Source organism: Abramis brama, assembly GCF_963993115.1.
Source record: "Abramis brama genome assembly, chromosome: 4".
Lineage (NCBI taxonomy): Eukaryota > Metazoa > Chordata > Actinopteri > Cypriniformes > Leuciscidae > Abramis > Abramis brama.
Window position 1 is genome coordinate 41834872 of NC_139966.1, and position 24261 is coordinate 41859132.

At 34.1% G+C, this 24261-nt stretch overlaps 3 protein-coding genes across 4 annotated transcripts in view; all 3 read right to left on the reverse strand.

The window, feature by feature from the left end:
- Window positions 1–314: 314 nt before the first annotated feature.
- On the reverse strand, window positions 315–8869 carry LOC311080571 (sialic acid-binding Ig-like lectin 7). Of its 2 annotated transcripts, none has more exons than XM_084110571.1 (8): window positions 8678–8869; window positions 5537–5630; window positions 4918–5271; window positions 4496–4801; window positions 4112–4405; window positions 3708–3795; window positions 2319–2385; window positions 315–2152 (listed from the first exon to the last, which is right to left on the reverse strand). In XM_084110571.1, the coding sequence occupies exons 2-8, from the start codon at window positions 5580–5582 to the stop codon at window positions 1793–1795; spliced, it is 1515 nt and encodes a 504-aa protein (XP_083966697.1). In that variant the 5' UTR covers window positions 5583–5630; window positions 8678–8869; the 3' UTR covers window positions 315–1792. The 2 variants fall into 2 exon arrangements, with proteins under 2 accessions (XP_083966697.1, XP_083966696.1); XM_084110570.1 differs by lacking the exon at window positions 8678–8869 and adding an exon at window positions 5760–5830.
- On the reverse strand, window positions 7636–13833 carry LOC311080574 (sialic acid-binding Ig-like lectin 7). The gene is made up of 8 exons (XM_084110578.1): window positions 13763–13833; window positions 13540–13633; window positions 12917–13276; window positions 12495–12800; window positions 12111–12404; window positions 11707–11794; window positions 8893–8911; window positions 7636–8762 (listed from the first exon to the last, which is right to left on the reverse strand). The coding sequence occupies exons 2-8, from the start codon at window positions 13583–13585 to the stop codon at window positions 8664–8666; spliced, it is 1212 nt and encodes a 403-aa protein (XP_083966704.1). The 5' UTR covers window positions 13586–13633; window positions 13763–13833; the 3' UTR covers window positions 7636–8663.
- A 3613-nt stretch (window positions 13834–17446) lies between these two features.
- Window positions 17447–24261, reverse strand: part of LOC311080572 (sialic acid-binding Ig-like lectin 12) — a 33978-nt gene continuing 27163 nt past the window's right edge. The window contains exons 2-7 of the mRNA XM_084110574.1: window positions 22739–23095; window positions 22317–22622; window positions 21933–22226; window positions 21526–21613; window positions 18716–18734; window positions 17447–18594 (exon numbers count right to left, since the gene is read on the reverse strand). Of these exons, the coding sequence (XP_083966700.1) occupies window positions 18496–18594; window positions 18716–18734; window positions 21526–21613; window positions 21933–22226; window positions 22317–22622; window positions 22739–23095 (1163 nt within the window). The 3' untranslated portion in view covers window positions 17447–18495. The remainder of the gene's footprint in view (window positions 18595–18715; window positions 18735–21525; window positions 21614–21932; window positions 22227–22316; window positions 22623–22738; window positions 23096–24261) is intronic.

Sequence of the window (24261 nt, forward strand, 5' to 3'; positions counted from 1 at the left end):
TTTGTTTTTATAGCTGTAGTTTGTTTCCTGGTCAGGGAAGGGACTTCAAGGAAGTAATTTAATTATTTATGGTTACGTTCTGCCCTTCGAAGTGAGTAGTAGGGCATAGGGATGCTCACTTCCGATTGGAATTTAAGTCAGAATTGTGTGATATAAACTCGCAATTGCAAGAAGTTTATATCTCGCAATTCTGACTTTATAACTCGCAACTGCAAGTTTATATCTTACAATTCTGACATTATAACTGTTCATCAGATCAGCCAAAAAGACAGACAGAGGAAGCCGTGAAATAGCAGAAAGCAGGAGACGAAGTATTGCTAAAAAAAGAGCAGAGTTTATTGAATAATCTTTGTGTAGGCCTATATGTTTCAATGCTCAGTAGGACTCTGAACTTCATTCCTCGTCTACCCAGCACAAGTTCAACAAGTGTTATTTTACCAATTCAAAAGAAACTAGAATTACAGGAAGTGACAAATATTTTTGTGAAGAAACCACAAAATTATAAGATTAAACAACCGTAACAACCACTACAAGAGCAAGTAAAATAAGTCAAATGAAAAGCAATATAATACAAATTATTACATTGTTAAATGACATATAATAAATGATTATATGATTAAATGGAATAATTAAAAGATTATACAGTATGATTATAAATGAATAAATGAGCAAAAACAAAGAAAATAAAACAAAATGTATGGTTGCTACACTCACACGTTGCTATTAAAGGGATAGTTCACCCAAAAATGAAAATTCTGTCATTAATTGCTCATCTTTATGTCGTCCCAAACCCGTCAGAATTTCATCCTTGTAACACAAATGAAGATCTTTTTAATGAAATCTGGGAGATTTCTGTTCCTCCTTTAACAGCCTATGCAACTACCACTTTCAAGCTTCAGAAAGGTTTAAGACATCATAAAACGACATGAAGGTGAGTAATTAAGGACAAAATGTTCATTATTGGGTGTACTATCCCTTTAAGAACCCTAAGATCCTATTATGCATTTGTGGACTTTAGAGAAGAATTTGAAGCTTTAATTGGCAATGTTGTAAACACAACAAAGAAAGTCAAAAGGCTTAGGAAATGTACAATGATTGACAATCTATACAAATATATATGAAAACAATTAAAGAAATTCATAGATCCTTTGTTTTCTTTATTTTGTGTAAATCCACTTTCTTGTGGGAATGTAAAATGAATGTAATTTTTTTTTTTTAAAGTCATCCGTATAAGTTTTCAAATATGTTCAATCTGAGAATTCAAACTCAATTCCTTCCTGGCCCACATCAGTGTTATGTGTAGCCTCAAAAGGGCTGAATGAAAATCTAAAACCGATTATGTTACTCATTAATTCAGAAGTGGCTCTTATCCGGACTGTTAACTTGCTGCCTCGAAAGCAGAATCATAGATATAATATGATAGAATGAATCACATTCCTATTTCCATGGCAACTCCAAGGCACTTCAAATAATATCATGGTTTAACCATTTAAAAACATAAAATAACAGAAAAATTGGGGAGAATATTTACTGAATACAATAAATGAAAAAGCTGTATAAGAACTACTCGTACAATATTTACAGTGCTCTTTTTTATCTGTGTGCCCCTCCTGAAGTCAGTCTACACTCCACTGGCTTTAACAGTCATCCGTTCGCTTTTTGGTTTTTAACCACATTTCGCAACATTGTGTCAAATGTTAGAAATAATGAGGCCTGATGTTAAAAATATATATTGAAATATATATATATCAGAAATATTTAGGAGAAAACAAATGGTAAAATCTCCAGTTCTCTATGGGTTACGATGTTTAACCACTGCGTAAATCTGAGAGGAGTCTGCAAACGGCTCTTTCTCGGATTCCTTTGACTCGGTTTGTTTAGTGGCCACATCTGCTCCCACAATCACCTGAGCCTCTATTGCTCTTGAAGACTTGGCTATTGAGCTCTCTGCATTTGCCATTCCTACAGAACAATGTTGGACCGAAGTGTAGTCAGCATGAAGTGAGGAGGCACTCCTGAACTCTCGTGACTCAGGTGTGAAGTCAATGGAGGAGTAAATTAAGGATTCTGGATTTTCTGTGGCAGTTCCAGCAGAAGACATCACGACATCATTGGCATAAACAGACTCCGCTTCATTCTCATGTGGAACGGCCTAAAACATTGACAGGGTTGCATCAGCTCTACTGTGTCTGTGTAAATTGTTCAGCAGTTTGTGTACTTTATTAGGTTGGTAATAAGTTTACGTTTGTTTACAGCGTCAGGTTTTTTTGTAGTGAATAAATCGTTTGTGTGATTTTTTTGTGTCATTTGTAACTCACGTCACTGGTCGAAATGTTTCTTGTAGCATCTTCTCTTGTAGTCTCCTGAAGTTTCATACCTTTTTTTCTGAAAAGAATGTGTTCATGTTTATAATATCATATATATATTAGCATCACAGATAGCAAAAAGCCAGACAGGCAGGCATCTGCAAACAAATGATGTAAGAGCTTTTCTCAAAACTAACTTCTCTAAGTCAGCCTGGGTCAAAGTGTTTTTTAGTGGATGTGTGAAGTAACCATTGTGTAATATGTTCATCATATTAGTCAATTTAATTTAAAAAGTATAGTGTCAAAATATTTGTTGTGTTTATTGTGAATTGTATACATGTTCTGAATCATTTAAATGTTAATTTTGCTAATGTTTGTGAAATGTTTTACTTTTACCATTTTATGCCTCTTTTACTAACAAATGCCTCTCGGTTTGATATTTTGTTATATAATGCAATAACATTCATACTTTTTTTTGCCTAGATATATTAATTTGTTCAAACATACATTATGTAAAAATGCACTTCATACATATTTGAATACATCACTTCTATGATGAACATGTTTGTAATTTCTAAATTAAAATACATATTTTTGAGGAACAGAAAGTGCCCAAAATGAGAAGCAAAACTCTTCATTAATAATTAAAAAAAAAAGTTTTTTCACTTAAAAAAAGAAAAAAGCTTACAATTAAGTTCTAAATTTACCTATTCCTAGTGTAAGAAAACAAGGTATTATTTTTTACTTGATGGTCACATTACATTTTTGGAGTCATTAGATGTAAACTTTTGGTATAATTAGTTTTTTTATTTCTCAATAGGTGCTATTGTTCTTGGAATAAAGTTGTATTTAAATGTTTATCTCCCCATAACTGAATAAATCACTTTCATCTGCAACATGTCAGAAAAGTGAGTGTGTTTATATAAAACAAAATCCATCAGCTCATTATCATATGTTGAGTCTGTTCTGTGATCCTTATCTTTTCTTCTCTCTAAGTAATTTGGGTTCCACTTTATTTCGATAGTCCACTTTAGACATTCTAACTATAAGTAACTTAGCAACTACATGTCAACTTACTCTCATTAGAGTATTAGTAGACTGTCAGTAGACTGTTAGGTTATGGTTAGGTGTTAGGGTTCGGGTTAGTAGAATAAGTTGAATTGTAGTTGCCAAGTTACTTGTAGTCAAAAGAATATCTGTTGGGGGACCATCACAATAAAGTGTTAGCAAATATTAAGCAGACAGTCTACTAATACTCTAATGCCAGTTAGTTGACGTAGTTGCAAAGTTACTCATAGTTAGTAGAATGTTTAAAGTGGACTATCGAAATAAAGTGTTACCGTAATTTATTATGGTTGTTCTGCTACGGTTCTTAATACCTTATATGTGTCGTTCACCTACCGTACACAGATAAATGTAATGGCACAGAACATAATGACCAGCACAGCCGCAACAGCAACTCCAATCATCACAGAGGAAACATTCAAACCTAAAGAAGAATAAAGGAGTGTTTAGAAATTCACTGATGATCCACTGATTCAATTCAACAAGGAAAAGCGAATCATATCGTAATCTTTAAACAACAAGATAACAATGATGGCAGGAGCATAGGAATGATATGAAAAGTGAGAGATTAGCATTAGCATTAATGACTGATTATGACTTTTTTCATTTACTAATCATCAGTTGAAAGATCCTCAATTTCCCACAATCCTACAGAGGATAAGCAGTGAAAAAAAAAAAATTATATATGCATTTGGCAGACAATTTTATTGTGACTTATGTTAGTGTGTATTTGAGTTTACCTCTTTTTGGAGGGAAGAGATTAAGTTTAAGCTGTTTTTCTGCAGTGCCATGAGTGTTGTTGCCGACACACTGCAGAGTGGATGTGTGTGAGAGTGACTGATGTAGAGTGATGGAGCTCCTCAAGCCTGTGCTGTTCAATCGCTCTTCACTGATGAACGTGTTTGAAGAGTTACTGACAGGACGTCCAGACAGATGCCACTCCAGTTCAGGAGAGGGATTCCCATCAACCTCACAGAAACACACAGTTACATCAGTTACGTTACATCTGGAGGAGGGAGAGATTTTAGGGGCATCTGAAAAAGAAAAAGAGAATGATATCATACATATAGATTTATGGGCGTCTTATGGAGGAGAAAAGAACTGATGCCACAAAAACATCCTACACTGAACATGTAATGTGATGTTGTCCTGTGCTGTTTTGTTCTTGTCCTGTAGCTGGTAGGTTATAGTGCAGGTGAAAGTGACTCTGTGGTGACGGTGAGTAGCAGTGAAGTTCAGATCAGAGATGAGGAGCTCCTGTTGTCTGCTGCTCTCACTGAGGGGGATTCTGGGAGTGAAGCTCCATGTGAGAGTTGGTGGAGGAGAGGAGCAGAGAGTCTCAGCAGAGCAGCGCAGACTCACAGAGCTCCCCTCCAACACCTCCTGATCCTGATCCTCATTCAGCTTCACTGTGGGTTTGGGGGGAGACTCTGAAATACACACAAATACAAGATTAAGTACACTGACAATAATGGCATGACAAATACATTTAAAATATTAATTTAACATTCATTTATATAAAAATACAAAAATAAAAATCACTCACCAATGACATTTACTATGGTGTTGTCTGTGTAGGTGTATATCAGATTACCACTCTCAATCCTGAAGTAATATTTATCATTATGATTTGAACTAACATTATAAAAGATAGTGGTGCAGTTCTTCTCATATAGTTTTCCAGTTATTTCCCCTTTAAAGTGAGGGTTGGTATCTCTGGAGTTAAACACTCTATCATTTTCTTCATGTCCACCTTTGGACCAAACTCCTGCAGCACTCTCAGTGAGGTTTATGTCATATTTATCCTCAATCTCAAATGTACACTTTATAATCACACAGGATCCACTGAGAGCTTCAATCTTCTCTGGCAGACTGATGCTGAAATCTCTACAGCAAACACCTACAACACACACATGATGAAAATCATTCAGACACCAGCAGAAACAAACACTGAAACATTCAGACAGACAAACACATTTCTGTTATACAAAATGCTAAAAACTAAATTATTATTATTTTCATTTTTTCATTTCAAAACATTCATTTACTTTACAGGGTCATTGTTAAAAGTATAAACATAAGCAGAACAGAAGCAACAGTGAAACAAAATATTCCACTGCAATTTAATTTAAATAGTAATGATGTGACGAGAAAAGAAACCACACCTTGTAGCAGAAAAGAGAAAAGAATGATTTTCTCTGCCTTGTTCATCTCTTCATTAACAGACGTTCAGTCCAGTGAGGAAACACACTTGTAAATCTGCACAAACGCGACAAAAATATGATATGTATGAACTCATTGTAAGTGTCCAGCAGCTCAATAAACAGAACAACACTGAAAACATCTGATAAAAAATTAAATAAAAAAGAAGAAGAGTTCAAGACTTGCCAGAGATAAGAAAAATGAGTTTTTAGAAGGAAACCAAGTTCTGTATTATGGCGTCTGCAGATGATTTGAGACTGTGTGAAAGTGTGCTGTGTGAACATAATAAACTGACTGACTCCTAGTGAACAACTTCCTCTATCATCATCAACATACATCCTGTTCACAGAAAGAGCAACATTAAATAGTGGAAGTGGAAGATCATATCAATAATTTAGTAAACTGATCATACTTCAGACTTTGAACTTTAAGACATATTCAGTTGCTGTCATTTCCAGTATTAAAACATAAATGTGACAGTTCCATCAGTTTCCTGCTCAGAATTCATATAAGAGCGTCATTTTTTAAGTGGTAATGTATTTATTGAATCTGCATTGCCTTATTAGCTCATCAGCAGCAGCCTTTTGAAATCACTTGAAATGTAGAAATGAACTGTCCGTTCACATTCTTTCTATTATCCCAACTTAATATGCAGAAACAACTAAAGTAAGCCATTACTGAATTCCCTAAAAACTCTCTTATATTTTTACATAAGCATATACAGGTGCTGGTCATAAAATTAGAATATCATCAAAAAGTTGATTTATTTCAAGAATTCAACTTAACAGGTGAAACTAATATATTATATAGACTAATTACATTCAAAGTGTGATATTTCAAGGCTTTATTTGTTATAATTTTGATTATTATGGCTTACAGCTTATGAAACCCAATCAAACACACATACACCATGTTTACACATAAACTGTCTGTAAACAAACTCAGACTTTTGAAATAACGTTACCCATGCAAGTACATGAAACGTTAGTTTCTGTTAGCAAAACAAAAGACACAGAGACTGAGTGAACTCAATCTCACCGTCTTTAACTCAATAAAAACAACAGACACCAACAGGGCCGGTGTCTGTAACTTAGGAAAACAAACAACGTATTTTGTCTTGTTTCCAATAGATATTCTATCAAAGCTTGTGGCAATCATAGACCGTACAAAACAACACGTCAGCATCAATTTAGCAACACCATAGTGTTGCATATCCGTTTACAAACTATAATTTCAGATTATGCTGGCTCCATAATGTAACATAAAATGTGTTAGAAGTTTAATTTACGGGTTGAGAATTTGAGGTCAAACAATGTAGGGACTGCAGTATCTTTGATGAGTAACGTTAGCTTCTTTGAAAAACCAGCATTGAACTGTGCCTGACTGACGAAGCAGTCACTTGTGAAATGTGCAGGACAGTTAAGGTCGAACTAAATTGCTGTGTTGAGTAAATAAACATTAGCCACTGGTCTCTTATATTACTGTTGTTCGGAAGCCTGTGCAATGATGGTGGGCAGTGCTCGGGGTGGAGACTGAAGACGGTGACTGAGTAGTTCTGACGTCACATTTTTACGGAAGTCACAGCGGCTCGTGAAAAGGCACAGCTACTTTATGCAGGCTGTGTGCATTTGTCTGTGGATTGACTGTTTTGAAACTTATATGGTAGATACATAGTCCCTAGACCTCTGTTTTCATGAAAAAAGCCAGGGAATTTCAGTTTTGACAATATGGGACCTTTAACTACTATACTTACATTAAAAAAATAAGTATAATATACTTAGTGTTTATGCTGTATTTCAAAACTGCTATTGGTTTGGTGGTATAGGTAGGTTTAAAGGTGGGCTAATGTGTAAGGGAAGGTTCAACAGTGTAACTGATGTAATTACAGAAATTAATAATTACAGCTGTATTTACATGCAGGTATTTTTTTTAAATAAGTACAATGTAAAAACATGCATGTACACAATAAGTGCATTGTATCAAAATATTAATTTAAATGTTAGTACATAGTAGTCAAAGACACCTAATATAAAGTGGGCAGACTTTTATTTATTTTATTTTGTTACAAAAAGAGTACACACTTTTACTGCACAGTATAGGTAGAGAAACTAGGACAGAGCATCTATCAAATCAAGCCATCTATACCTTTTTTTCTGACAAGCAAATTACAAATATGTAATGTGTATGAAATATATGTTTATTTCAAACAGCTAAACAGATTTATTATTCTTAAAGTCACATATTGAAGTTCACTGATATGGTTAAATTGAAGACAACACAAGTCATGTTCAAAGCAAGAAGTAATCGACTTCCGGGAAACTTACAAAAAAAAAATATGGAAAGGCAGGGTGGGTATAAGCTTATAGAGAAGAATTAAACTTTAAAAAGCTTATAATAAGAACAACTCTAAAAAGTATGTGCATCACTATTTGTGGGTTGAGGTTATGGAATGGTTTGGAGCAGGTGTTAAAACATTGTAAACAGTAACAGTTTAAAAAGTTATATAAAACACTTTATTAAAAGGATATGAAGAGGAACAGAGGTGATTTGAGTGTGGGTTATAATACTGATTGCATTGAGAGATGTGAATATAGGGTGAAGGGTTGTTTGGTGCAAAATGTCAAAGTTTGGTTGGTGTTAAAAATTATGGTATGTTTGTTATCTTGCTATGAATATAAAAATGATATATATATAAAATATATACTGGAACTATTAAGAGTTATATAAGGGTTGGGAAAAATAATAAGCTTCTGCTTCATCCCGCTCCTTTTGGAACATATTGTAATTGTTCTAATACTTTATAGATATTGTTTTTTTCTTTCGGTATGTTGCAGCATACTTATTGTATTTTTATATTTTATTTTATTTGTATATTTTTTGTTGTTCTAAATAAATAATAATAAAAAATATTTGCATAAAATATGACAAAAACATGCATATTTGTTGCCAGTGAGGCTTGGTCTTCGGGCTTTTGTACTGTATCAGACATCGGATCCATGTCTTTCATGTGGAAATGCATGCATTGCATAACTCATGAAAGAACAACTGAGTGAAGAAAACAAAGGAGGAGATAAAATGTGTATTTGTTGTTTATTGTGTGTCACCTCTCTTAATGTTCAAAGTCTCATATTCAGAGGGTGGAGCTGAGAGTTGAAGAGAAGCATATGTGTCTGCTGCCTCATTCTGAGCCTAAAAACAAAAACACTCTCAAACATCATCATCATCATCATCATCATCATCATCATCATCCTCATCATCATCATTATCATCAACCTATATCATGCCTTACTATCTAGTCCTTATAACAAAGAAGACTCACCTTCAGCTTGGCGGACAACCTGAAAAGAAAGGATATTGGGTTACTAACGTTTAGTCCATTATATCATTTCTCTACAAAGAAACGCATTCTTACTGTTTAAACAACTTTTTCGGGGGCATCCTGCACCTTTCTTCCCCCTTTGATTGGGAAACAGTGACAGTTCTGACTCTCTTCCTACAAGACTGTGAGCCATGATGGTCTAGTGGTGTAATTTTATAGTAATTATGGGGGGCCGATTTCAAATCCTCATGCAATATACATTTTTAAAACAAACTAAGCAACGTGTTGATTTTTAATATCAGTTACATACTAGCTTTACAGAGAGCAAAATCAAAAGCCAGATGTGACTGGCAAGTGAATAAACTTGTGCAGTGACCCCCAACATTTTTTGGACCACTTAGTCACACTTAAAAATGTCTGAGTGTCCTTTGCAATGCAGATACAAAGTGACAAAGCAAGTGGCATCTGCAGACAAATGATGTAAGAGCTTTTCTCAGAACTAACTTCTCTATTTATTATTTGTGCTCAACTGGTGTTAAGTTTTTTTAGTGGATGTGTAAAGTAACCATAGTGTTGTTTTTCACAATAGTGATAACCACTAAGTAGTGTCAAAATATGTTTCATGTTCATTTTGAATTCCATATCTATTTTTAATCATTTAAATGCTAATTTATTTATTTTTGTGAAATATTTTGCTTGTCCTATTATTATTTTTTTAAATAAATGCCTCTTGGTTTGATATTTTGTTATATACAGTGCATGCAGAATTATTAGGCACGTTGATTTTCTGATCATATTTTTTTTCCAGGCACATTTGACAAATTCCAAACCACATTAATCGTAATAACTACAATTAATTTTGTATTTAATCATTTATAAGTGAAATATAATTGTTCATGAAGGCTGGAAATGAAAAACGCCTTATTTTCAGGTGTGCAGAATTATGAGGCATGTTTTCTTTTACAGATAAAATAAGCCAAAAAAGAGATTTAACTCAGACTGAAAAGTCAAAAATTATTAAATACCCATGAGAAGAATGCAATACTAATGCAATACTAGAAATTGCAGTTAAGGCATGACCATTGGACAGTGAAATACTCATTAGGTCAGCAGGGTCAGACAAATACAGGTGGAGAAGAAAAGACACATGTTAACTGCAAAAGAATGAAGAATTAAGGTGAAGAATTAAGTGTGAAACCATCAGGAACCCTTTAGTCTCCAGCGCCACCATTTTCCAGAACTGCAACCTACCTGGAGTCTCCAGAAGAGCAAGGTGTCAGGGTCTCAGAGACTTGGGTTAGGTAAAGAATCCAAAAATCCTCTACCACTATTTGAAGAATTCATCTTCCAGAATATGTTTTAATAAGTTTTGGGAGTTTATTTTTAGTCCATCTCCTACCCTGAAGTCTGTTTTGCAGAGATGGACTAAAAATTAACTCCCAAAACTTACTGTCAGATTCTGGAAGATGAATTATTCAAACAGTGGTAGAAGAGGATGTGGTGCTGGTCCTTCAAGAGTCACTCTCAATCTGTCTGTCTATAAAGCCTATAAAAAAACAGTCTTCATGTGTTTTACTACACTTCAGCTTATTAAGAGGGGGTACATTTTTAGGATTCTTTACCTAACCCAAGTCTCTGAGACCCTGACACCTTGCTCTTCTGGAGACTCCTGGTAGGTTGACATGAACTAACAATGAGCAATACATTTATTACTGTTTTTGTTAATCTTTGTTAATGTTAGTTAATAAAAAATAAAGCTGGTTATTGTTTGTTCATGTTAGTTCACAGTGCATTAACTAATGTTAACAAGATTTTAATAAAGTATTAGTAAATGTTGAAATTAACATTAACAAAGATGAACAAATGCTGTATAAGTGCAGTTCATTATTAGTTAATGTTAACTAATGTAGTTAACTAATGAACCTTATTGTAAAGTGTTACCGTAAATTTAATTTAAAAAGTATAGTGTCAAAATATTTGTTGTGTTTATTGTGAATTGTATACATGTTCTGAATCATTTAAATGTTAATTTTGCTAATGTTTGTGAAATGTTTTACTTTTACTATTTTATTTTTAACAAATGCCTCTCGGTTTGATATTTTGTTATATAATGCAATAACATTCATACTTTTTTTTGCCTAGATATATTAATTTGTTCAAACATACATTATGTAAAAATGCACTTCATACATATTTGAATACATCACTTCTATGATGAACATGTTTGTAATTTCTAAATTAAAATACATATTTTTGAGGAACAGAAAGTGCCCAAAATGAGAGGCAAAACTCTTCAGTAATAATTAAAAAAAGTTTTTTACTTAAAAAAAGAAAAAAGCTTACAATTAAGTTCTAAATTTACCTATTCCTAGTGTAAGAAAACAAGGTATTATTTTTTACTTGATGGTCACATTACATTTTTGGAGTCATTAGATGTAAACTTTTGGTATAATTAGTTTTTTTCTATTTCTCAATAGGTGCTATTGTTCTTGGAATAAAGTTGTATTTAAATGTTTATCTCCCCATAACTGAATAAATCACTTTCATCTGCAACATATGTCAGAAAAGTGAGTGTGTTTATATAAAACAAAATCCATCAGCTCATTATCATATGCTGAGTCTATTCTGTGATCCTTATCTTTTATTAAGCAGACAGTCTACTAATACTCTAATGCCAGTTAGTTGACATGTAGTTGCAATGTTACTCATAGTTAGTAGAATGTTTAAAGTGGACTATCGAAATAAAGTGTTACCGTAATTTATTATAGTTGTTCTGCTACGGTTCTTAATACCTTATATGTGTCGTTCACCTACTGTACACAGATAAATGTAATGGCACAGAACATAATGACCAGCACAGCCGCAACAGCAACTCCAATCATCACAGAGGAAACATTCAAACCTAAAGAAGAATAAAGGAGTGTTTAGAAATTCACTGATGATCCACTGATTCAATTTAACAAGGAAAAGCGAATCATATCGTAATCTTTAAACAACAAGATAATGATGGCAGGAGCATAGGAACGATATGAAAAGTGAGAGATTAGCATTAGCATTAAAGACTGATACGGTTATGACTTTTTTCATTTACTAATCATCAGTTGAAAGATCCTCAATTTCCCACAATCCTACAGAGGAGCAGTGAAAAAAAAAAAAATTATATATGCATTTGGCAGACAATTTTATTGTGACTTATGTTAGTGTGTACTTGAGTTTACCTCTTTTTGGAGGGAAGAGATTAAGTTTAAGCTGTTTTCTTGCAGTGCCATGAGTGTTGTTACCGACACACTGCAGAGTGGATGTGTGTGAGAGTGACTGATGTAGAGTGATGGAGCTCCTCAAGCCTGTGCTGTTCAATCGCTCTTCACTGATGAACGTGTTTGAAGAGTTACTGACAGGACGTCCAGACAGATGCCACTCCAGTTCAGGAGAGGGATTCCCATCAACCTCACAGAAACACACAGTTACATCAGTTCCGTTACAGCTGGAGGAGGGAGAGATTTCAGGGGCATCTGAAAAAGAAAAAGAGAATGATATCATACATATAGATTTATGGGCGTCTTATGGAGGAGAAAAGAACTGATGCCACAAAAACATCCTACACTGAACATGTAATGTGATGTTGTCCTGTGCTGTTTTGTTCTTGTCCTGTAGCTGGTAGGTTATAGTGCAGGTGAAAGTGACTCTGTGGTGACGGTGAGTAGCAGTGAAGTTCAGATCAGAGATGAGGAGCTCCTGTTGTCTGCTGCTCTCACTGAGGGGGATTCTGGGAGTGAAGCTCCATGTGAGAGTTGGTGGAGGAGAGGAGCAGAGAGTCTCAGCAGAGCAGCGCAGACTCACAGAGCTCCCCTCCAACACCTCCTGATCCTGATCCTCATTCAGCTTCACTGTGGGTTTGGGGGGAGACTCTGAAATACACACAAATACAAGATTACGTACACTGACAATAATGGCATGACAAATACATTTAAAATATTAATTTAACATTCATTTATATAAAAATACAAAAATAAAAATCACTCACCAATGACATTTACTATGGTGTTGTTTTCTGTGTAGGTGTATATCAGATCACCACTCTCAATCCTGAAGTAATATTTATCATTATGATTTGAACTAACATTATAAAAGACAGTGGTGCAGTTCTTCTCATGTAGTTTTCCAGTTATTTCCCCTTTAAAGTGAGGGTTGGGATCGCTGGAGTTAAACACTCTATCCTTTTCTTCATGTCCACCTTTGGACCAAACTCCTATAGCATCACTCTCAGTGAGGTGTTTGTCATCTGTTTCCGGAAACTCAAATGTGCACTTTATAATCACACAGGATCCACTGAGAGCTTCAATCTTCTCTGGCAAACTGATGCCATAATATCTACAGCAAACACCTAACACACACATGATGAAAATCATTAAGACACCAGCAGAAACAAACACTGAAACATTCAGACAGACAAACACATTTCTGTTATACAAAATGCTAAAAACTAAATTATTATTATTTTTATTTTTTCATTTCAAAACATTCATTTACTTTACAGGGTCATTGTTAAAAGTATAAACATAAGCAGAACAGAAGCAACAGTGAAACAAAATATTCCACTGATATTTAATTTAAATAGTAATGATGTGAAGAGAAAAGAAACCACACCTTGAAGCAGAAAAGAGAAAAGAATGATTTTCTCTGCCTTGTTCATCTCTTCATTAACAGACGTTCAGTCCAGTGAGGAAACACACTTGTAAATCTGCACAAACGCGGCAAAAATATGATATGTATGAACTCATTGTAAGTGTCCAGCAGCTCAATAAACAGAACAACACTGAAAACATCTGATAAAAAATTAAATAAAAAAGAAGAAGAGTTCAAGACTTGCCAGAGATAAGAAAAATTAGTTTTTAGAAGGAAACCAAGTTCTGTATTATGGCGTCTGCAGATGATTTGAGACTGTGTGAAAGTGTGCTGTGTGAACATAATAAACTGACTGACTCCTAGTGAACAACTTCCTCTATCATCATCAACATACATCCTGTTCACAGACAGAGCAACATTAAATAGTGGAAGTGGAAGATCATATCAATAATTTAGTAAACTGATCATACTTCAGACTTTGAACTTTAAGACATATTCAGTTGCTGTCATTTCCAGTATTAAAACATAAATGTGACAGTTCCATCAGTTTCCTGCTCAGAATTCATATAAGAGCGTCATTTTTTAAGTGGTAATGTATTTATTGAATCTGCATTGTTAGCTCATCAGCAGCAGCCTTTTGAAATCACTTGAAATGTAGAAATGAACTGTCCGTTCACATTCTTTCTATTATCCCAACTTAATATGCAGAAACAACTAAAGTAAGCCATTACTGAATTCCCTAAAAACTGTCTTATATTTTTACATAAGCATATATACTGTGGCATCAAGACAGGACTGGGGATCTTCTTGCGATGTTTTCCAAATAAAGCTGTGGTGATACCATACAACTTACTGTACAACTTCCCCCAAGATCTGCGCTACATCACTGCTCTGAACCCCCACCGGTGATTTACTGACAGAATTCACACACACCGCTGACTGAACATGGACGGTTTGCTACAAAATATCATTCTTTCAGCATTTCAATTTTTAGATGCTTTAGAATTTGTTGCTCAGATGAGAAAATGCAACACTGTGCTGTGATATTTCTCCATATATGGACTTTTGACTTCACTTCTTAAAAGCATTTATTTATGGTTATCATCTTTAATAACAGAAAGCAGAAGCCTGAATCATGGGAAAAAATACTGCAGCCGTAGACTATCAAAAATCAGAAGAAGAGTACAAAAATAGACATACAGTTCATTATTCTACACACACACACACACACACATACAAAAAAAAAATATATATATATATATACTGTATATATACTGTATATATACAGATTTACTTGAAATAAAAACTTACCTTTACAATAAGGTTTCATTTGTTAACATAAGTTAATACGTTTGTTAACACGACTGCTTCAGCATTTATTAATCTTAGTCAATGGTAATTTCAACATTTACTAATACAATTTTAGTCCAAAGTTGTATCTGTCAACATTTGTTAATGCACTGTGAGCTAATATGAACGATGAATAAGTAGATTTTTTTTAATTTTACTAACTAACAAAGATTGATAAAAGTTTTAAACATATATTGCTCATTGTTAGTTCATGTTAGTTAATATGGTATAGAAAATATGCATACAGTCCTGATAGTACAGCTAAATGTAGATCAAATTCAAGTTTTTGTCAGACAGTCCATATAATAGTCCACAAAATGACACAAATGAGATATTACATTAAATAATAACTAGAGTATAAAAAAAAAAAAAAAAAAAAAAAAAAAATTATATATATATAGTCTGTCTCAAATCATAGTATACCAAACATACCCGGTATTCCCGGTAGAAGTGTGATCCGTGCACAGTCTAACGGCTAATATTGCCCACAAACAATTGCACTTTGGATGAGAATTTGGTTCAGAACTACAAACACGAATAAAAAGATATTTAAACATGCTGTATGTGTGTTTGATTGATAGACACCTGAAATGGGGTTGAATTATTAATAATAAATAAATATTTATTTAATGTTATATATTAACATTGTGAACTATTATAAAGATACAAATAGCACAACAGCAAAAGAGATACTTCCGGACATTAACTATTAAATGCATCTTTATGCAATAAAAAACAAAAAACAAACAAACATATTTCTTAGAATGAAAGACCCTTGACTCGCAGAACAATGTGCTTGTTTTCTCTCCAATAGGAATATTTGTTTAGTGTAAATGTTATTAAATAAAATGTGGAATGTGTATAAGAGGATATGATTGACAGGCCAGTTTACAATGACAGAATGCACATAACTGCAACAGAACACAGTTATGATGTGGTAGTGCAGGTATTTTTTCAGTAACACTTTGTATTAGGTGTCCTTAAAGGTCCCATATTGTACACCTTTCTGGAGTTTTATTTTAGGTTTTCATGTCCTTAAGAATATATTTTTGCAGTATAAGTACCAAAAACCATCTCAATATATTTTTACAGCTCCTTTCTCAGGAGCTCTGCTAACAGCAGTTTGATTTTGGCTGGTCTCTCTTCTGATTGGCCTGTTGTTTTCTGAGTGACCCCAACCACAGGTAACTAGGTTTATGAATGCTGTAGCCTGCACTGGCTTGGTGATGCTCACAAGGTAAATAAAACACCTGTAATGATGGACATTGCTGAGGGAAATGTTATCCGGACTCAGACCCCGAATCGGCGACGTCAGGAGACAACCAACCACCTCCTCAAACGCGCTTGCAAAAGGATGTTACAGAATGGTAACTAATGTTTTTTTTGTTTTTGTTTTCGCTGTTACTGTAAGATTATTATAATTACCATTACATCAACGCTGCACGCAGATTTAACGTTAACGCTAATTTAAACTGTCTGTAAACAAACTCAGACTTTTGAAATAACGTTACCCATGCAAGTACATGAAACATTAGTTTCTGTTAGCAAAACAAAAGACACAGAGACTGAGTGAACTCAATCTTACCGTCTTTAACTCAACAGACACCAACAGGGCCGGTGTCTGTAACTTAGGAAAACAAACAACGTATTTTGTCTTGTTTCCAATAGATATTCTATCAAAGCTTGTGGCAATCATAGACCGTACAAAACAACACGTCAGCATCAATTTAGCAACACGATAGTGTTGCATATCCGTTTACAAACTATAATTTCAGATTATGCTGGCTCCATAATGACATAAAATGTGTTAGAAGTTTAGTTTACGGGTTGAGAATTTGAGGTCAAACAATGTAGGGACTGCAGTATCTTTGATGAGTAACGTTAGCTTCTTTGAAAAACCAGCATTGAACTGTGCCTGACTGACGAAGCAGTCACTTGTGAAATGTGTAGAACAGTTAAGGTCGAACTAAATTGCTGTGTTGAGTAAATAAACATTAGCCACTGGTCTCTTATATTACTGTTGTTCGGAAGCCTGTGCAATGATGGTGGGCAGTGCTCGGGGTGGAGACTGAAGACGGTGACTGAGTAGTTCTGACGTCACATTTTTACGGAAGTCACAGCGGCTCGTGAAAAGTCACAGCTACTTTATGCAGGCTGTGTGCATTTGTCTGTGGATTGACTGTTTTGAAACTTATATGGTAGATACATAGTCCCTAGACCTCTGTTTTCATGAAAAAAGCAGAAGAATTTCAGTTTTGACAATATGGGACCTTTAACTACTATTCTTACATTAAAAAAAATAAGTATAATATACTTAGTGTTTATGCTGTATTTCAAAACTGCTATTGGTTTGGTGGTATAGGTAGGTTTAAAGGTGGGCTAATGTGTAAGGGAAGGTTCAACAGTGTAACTGATGTAATTACAGAAATTAATAATTACAGCTGTATTTACATGCAGGTATTTTTTTTAAATAAGTACAATGTAAAAACATGCATGTACACAATAAGTGCATTGTATCAAAAGATTCATTTAAATGTTAGTACATAGTAGTCAAAGACACCTAATATAAAGTGGGCAGACTTTTATTTATTTTATTTTGTTACAAAAAGAGTACACATTTTTACAGCACAGTATAGGTAGAGAAACTAGGACAGAGCATCTATCAAATCAAGCCATCTAAACCTTTTTTTCTGACAAGCAAATTACAAATATTTAATGTGTATAAAATATATGTTTATTTCAAACAGCTAAACAGATTTATTATTCTTAAAGTCACATATTGAAGTTCACTGATATGGTTAAATTGAAGACAACACAAGTCATGTTCAAAGCAAGAAGTAATCGACTTCCGGGAAACTTACAAAAAAAAAATATGGAAAGGCAGGGTGGGTATAAGCTTATAGAGAAGAATTAAACTTTAAAAAGCTTATAATAAGAACAACTCTAAAAAGTATGTGCATCACTATTTGTGGGTTGAGGTTATGGAATGGTTTGGAGCAGGTGTTAAAACATTGTAAACAGTAACAGTTTAAGAAGTTATAGAAAACACTTTATTAAAAGGATATGAAGAGGAACAGAGGTGATTTGAGTGTGGGTTATAATACTGATTGCATTGAGAGATGTGAATATAGGGTGAAGGGTTGTTTGGTGCAAAATGTCAAAGTTTGGTTGGTGTTAAAAATTATGGTATGTTTGTTATCTTGCTATGAATATAAAAATGATATATATATAAAATATATACTGGAACTATTAAGAGTTATATAAGGGTTGGGAAAAATAATAAGCTTCTGCTTCATCCCGCTCCTTTTGGAACATATTGTAATTGTTCTAATACTTTATAGATATTGTTTTTTTCTTTCGGTATGTTGCAGCATACTTATTGTATTTTTATATTTTATTTTATTTGTATATTTTTTGTTGTTCTAAATAAATAATAATAAAAAAGATTTGCATAAAATATGACAAAAACATGCATATTTGTTGCCAGTGAGGCTTGGTCTTCGGGCTTTTGTACTGTATCAGACATCGGATCCATGTCTTTCATGTGGAAATGCATGCATTGCATAACTCATGAAAGAACAACTGAGTGAAGAAAACAAAGGAGGAGATAAAATGTGTATTTGTTGTTTATTGTGTGTCACCTCTCTTAATGTTCAAAGTCTCATATTCAGAGGGTGGAGCTGAGAGTTGAAGAGAAGCATATGTGTCTGCTGCCTCATTCTGAGCCTAAAAACAAAAACACTCTCAAACATCATCATCATCATCATCATCATCATCCTCATCATCATCATTATCATCAACCTATATCATGCCTTACTATCTAGTCCTTATAACAAAGAAGACTCACCTTCAGCTTGGCGGACAACCTGAAAAGAAAGGATATTGGGTTACTAACGTTTAGTCCATTATATCATTTCTCTACAAAGAAACGCATTCTTACTGTTTAAACAACTTTTTCGGGGGCGTCCTGCACCTTTCTTCCCCCTTTGATTGGGAAACAGTGACAGTTCTGACTCTCTTCCTACAAGACTGTGAGCCATGATGGTCTAGTGGTGTAATTTTATAGTAATTATGGGGGGCCGATTTCAAATCCTCATGCAATATACATTTTTAAAACAAACTAAGCAACGTGTTGATTTTTAATATCAGTTACATACTAGCTTTACAGAGAGCAAAATCAAAAGCCAGATGTGACTGGCAAGTGAATAAACTTGTGCAGTGACCCCCAACATTTTTTGGACCACTTAGTCACACTTAAAAATGTCTGAGTGTCCTTTGCAATGCAGATACAAAGTGACAAAGCAAGTGGCATCTGCAGACAAATGATGTAAGAGCTTTTCTCAGAACTAACTTCTCTATTTATTATTTGTGCTCAACTGGTGTTAAGTTTTTTTAGTGGATGTGTTAAGTAACCATAGTGTTGTTTTTCACAATAGTGATAACCACTAAGTAGTGTCAAAATATGTTTCATGTTCATTTTGAATTCCATATCTATTTTTAATCATTTAAATGCTAATTTATTTATTTTTGTGAAATATTTTGCTTGTCCTATTATTATTTTTTTAAATAAATGCCTCTTGGTTTGATATTTTGTTATATACAGTGCATGCAGAATTATTAGGCACATTGATTTTCTGATCATATTTTTTTTCCAGGCACATTTGACAAATTCCAAACCACATTAATCGTAATAACTACAATTAATTTTGTATTTAATCATTTATAAGTGAAATATAATTGTTCATGAAGGCTGGAAATGAAAAACGCCTTATTTTCAGGTGTGCAGAATTATTAGGCATGTTTTCTTTTACAGATAAAATAAGCCAAAAAAGAGATTTAACTCAGACTGAAAAGTCAAAAATTATTAAATACCCATGAGAAGAATGCAATACTAATGCAATACTAGAAATTGCAGTTAAGGCATGACCATTGGACAGTGAAATACTCATTAGGTCAGCAGGGTCAGACAAATACAGGTGGAGAAGAAAAGACACATGTTAACTGCAAAAGAATGAAGAATTAAGGTGAAGAATTAAGTGTGAAACCATCAGGAACCCTTTAGTCTCCAGCGCCACCATTTTCCAGAACTGCAACCTACCTGGAGTCTCCAGAAGAGCAAGGTGTCAGGGTCTCAGAGACTTGGGTTAGGTAAAGAATCCAAAAATCCTCTACCACTATTTGAAGAATTCATCTTCCAGAATATGTTTTAATAAGTTTTGGGAGTTTATTTTTAGTCCATCTCCTACCCTGAAGTCTGTTTTGCAGAGATGGACTAAAAATGTACTCCCAAAACTTACTGTCAGATTCTGGAAGATGAATTATTCAAACAGTGGTAGAAGAGGATGTGGTGCTGGTCCTTCAAGAGTCACTCTCAATCTGTCTGTCTATAAAGCCTATAAAAAAACAGTCTTCATGTGTTTTACTACACTTCAGCTTATTAAGAGGGGGTACATTTTTAGGATTCTTTACCTAACCCAAGTCTCTGAGACCCTGACACCTTGCTCTTCTGGAGACTCCTGGTAGGTTGACATGAACTAACAATGAGCAATACATTTATTACTGTTTTTGTTAATCTTTGTTAATGTTAGTTAATAAAAAATAAAGCTGGTTATTGTTTGTTCATGTTAGTTCACAGTGCATTAACTAATGTTAACAAGATTTTAATAAAGTATTAGTAAATGTTGAAATTAACATTAACAAAGATGAACAAATGCTGTATAAGTGCAGTTCATTATTAGTTAATGTTAACTAATGTAGTTAACTAATGAACCTTATTGTAAAGTGTTACCGTAAATTTAATTTAAAAAGTATAGTGTCAAAATATTTGTTGTGTTTATTGTGAATTGTATACATGTTCTGAATCATTTAAATGTTAATTTTGCTAATGTTTGTGAAATGTTTTACTTTTACTATTTTATTTTTAACAAATGCCTCTCGGTTTGATATTTTGTTATATAATGCAATAACATTCATACTTTTTTTTGCCTAGATATATTAATTTGTTCAAACATACATTATGTAAAAATGCACTTCATACATATTTGAATACATCACTTCTATGATGAACATGTTTGTAATTTCTAAATTAAAATACATATTTTTGAGGAACAGAAAGTGCCCAAAATGAGAGGCAAAACTCTTCAGTAATAATTAAAAAAAGTTTTTTACTTAAAAAAAGAAAAAAGCTTACAATTAAGTTCTAAATTTACCTATTCCTAGTGTAAGAAAACAAGGTATTATTTTTTACTTGATGGTCACATTACATTTTTGGAGTCATTAGATGTAAACTTTTGGTATAATTAGTTTTTTTATTTCTCAATAGGTGCTATTGTTCTTGGAATAAAGTTGTATTTAAATGTTTATCTCCCCATAACTGAATAAATCACTTTCATCTGCAACATGTCAGAAAAGTGAGTGTGTTTATATAAAACAAAATCCATCAGCTCATTATCATATGCTGAGTCTATTCTGTGATCCTTATCTTTTATTAAGCAGACAGTCTACTAATACTCTAATGCCAGTTAGTTGACATGTAGTTGCAATGTTACTCATAGTTAGTAGAATGTTTAAAGTGGACTATCGAAATAAAGTGTTACCGTAATTTATTATGGTTGTTCTGCTACGGTTCTTAATACCTTATATGTGTCGTTCACCTACCGTACACAGATAAATGTAATGGCACAGAACATAATGACCAGCACAGCCGCAACAGCAACTCCAATCATCACAGAGGAAACATTCAAACCTAAAGAAGAATAAAGGAGTGTTTAGAAATTCACTGATGATCCACTGATTCAATTTAACAAGGAAAAGCGAATCATATCGTAATCTTTAAACAACAAGATAATGATGGCAGGAGCATAGGAACGATATGAAAAGTGAGAGATTAGCATTAGCATTAAAGACTGATACGGTTATGACTTTTTTCATTTACTAATCATCAGTTGAAAGATCCTCAATTTCCCACAATCCTACAGAGGATAAGCAGTGAAAAAAAAAAAAATTATATATGCATTTGGCAGACAATTTTATTGTGACTTATGTTAGTGTGTACTTGAGTTTACCTCTTTTTGGAGGGAAGAGATTAAGTTTAAGCTGTTTTCTTGCAGTGCCATGAGTGTTGTTACTGACACACTGCAGAGTGGATGTGTGTGAGAGTGACTGATGTAGAGTGATGGAGCTCCTCAAGCCTGTGCTGTTCAATCGCTCTTCACTGATGAACGTGTTTGAAGAGTTACTGACAGGACGTCCAGACAGATGCCACTCCAGTTCAGGAGAGGGATTCCCATCAACCTCACAGAAACACACAGTTACATCAGTTACGTTACAGCTGGAGGAGGGAGAGATTTTAGGGGCATCTGAAAAAGAAAAAGAGAATGATATCATACATATAGATTTATGGGCGTCTTATGGAGGAGAAAAGAACTGATGCCACAAAAACATCGTACACTGAACATGTAATGTGATGTTGTCCTGTGCTGTTTTGTTCTTGTCCTGTAGCTGGTAGGTTATAGTGCAGGTGAAAGTGACTCTGTGGTGACGGTGAGTAGCAGTGAAGTTCAGATCAGAGATGAGGAGCTCCTGTTGTCTGCTGCTCTCACTGAGGGGGATTCTGGGAGTGAAGCTCCATGTGAGAGTTGGTGGAGGAGAGGAGCAGAGAGTCTCAGCAGAGCAGCGCAGACTCACAGAGCTCCCCTCCAACACCTCCTGATCCTGATCCTCATTCAGCTTCACTGTGGGTTTGGGGGGAGACTCTGAAATACACACAAATACAAGATTACGTACACTGACAATAATGGCATGACAAATACATTTAAAATATTAATTTAACATTCATTTATATAAAAATACAAAAATAAAAATCACTCACCAATGACATTTACTATGGTGTTGTTTGTGTAGATGTATATCAGATTACCACTCTCAATCCTGAAGTAATATTTATCATTATGATTTGAACTAACATTATAAAAGACAGTGGTGCAGTTCTTCTCATATAGTTTTCCAGTTATATTCCCTTTAAAGTGAGGGTTGGTATCTCTGGAGTTAAACACTCTATCCTTTTCTTCATGTCCACCTTTGGACCAAACTCCTATAGCATCACTCTCAGTGAGGTCTATGTCATATTTATCCTCAATCTCAAATGTGCACTTTATAATCACACAGGATCCACTGAGAGCTTCAATCTTCTCTGGCAGACTGATGCTGAAATCTCTACAGCAAACACCTACAACACACACATGATGAAAATCATTCAGACACCAGCAGAAACAAACACTGAAACATTCAGACAGACAAACACATTTCTGTTATACAAAATGCTAAAAACTAAATTATTATTATTTTCATTTTTTCATTTCAAAACATTCATTTACTTTACAGGGTCATTGTTAAAAGTATAAACATAAGCAGAACAGAAGCAACAGTGAAACAAAATATTCCACTGATATTTAATTTAAATAGTAATGATGTGAAGAGAAAAGAAACCACACCTTGTAGCAGAAAAGAGAAAAGAATGATTTTCTCTGCCTTGTTCATCTCTTCATTAACAGACGTTCAGTCCAGTGAGGAAACACACTTGTAAATCTGCACAAACGCGGCAAAAATATGATATGTATGAACTCATTGTAAGTGTCCAGCAGCTCAATAAACAGAACAACACTGAAAACATCTGATAAAAAATTAAATAAAAAAGAAGAAGAGTTCAAGACTTGCCAGAGATAAGAAAAATTAGTTTTTAGAAGGAAACCAAGTTCTGTATTATGGCGTCTGCCGATGATTTGAGACTGTGTGAAAGTGTGCTGTGTGAACATAATAAACTGACTGACTCCTAGTGAACAACTTCCTCTATCATCATCAACATACATCCTGTTCACAGACAGAGCAACATTAAATAGTGGAAGTGGAAGATCATATCAATAATTTAGTAAACTGATCATACTTCAGACTTTGAACTTTAAGACATATTCAGTTGCTGTCATTTCCAGTATTAAAACATAAATGTGACAGTTCCATCAGTTTCCTGCTCAGAATTCATATAAGAGCGTCATTTTTTAAGTGGTAATGTATTTATTGAATCTGCATGGCCTTATTAGCTCATCAGCAGCAGCCTTTTGAAATCACTTGAAATGTAGAAATGAACTGTCCGTTCACATTCTTTCTATTATCCCAACTTAATATGCAGAAACAACTAAAGTAAGCCATTACTGAATTCCCTAAAAACTGTCTTATATTTTTACATAAGCATATATACTGTGGCATCAAGACAGGACTGGGGATCTTCTTGCGATGTTTTCCAAATAAAGCTGTGGTGATACCATACAACTTACTGTACAACTTCCCCCAAGATCTGCGCTACATCACTGCTCTGAACCCCCACCGGTGATTTACTGA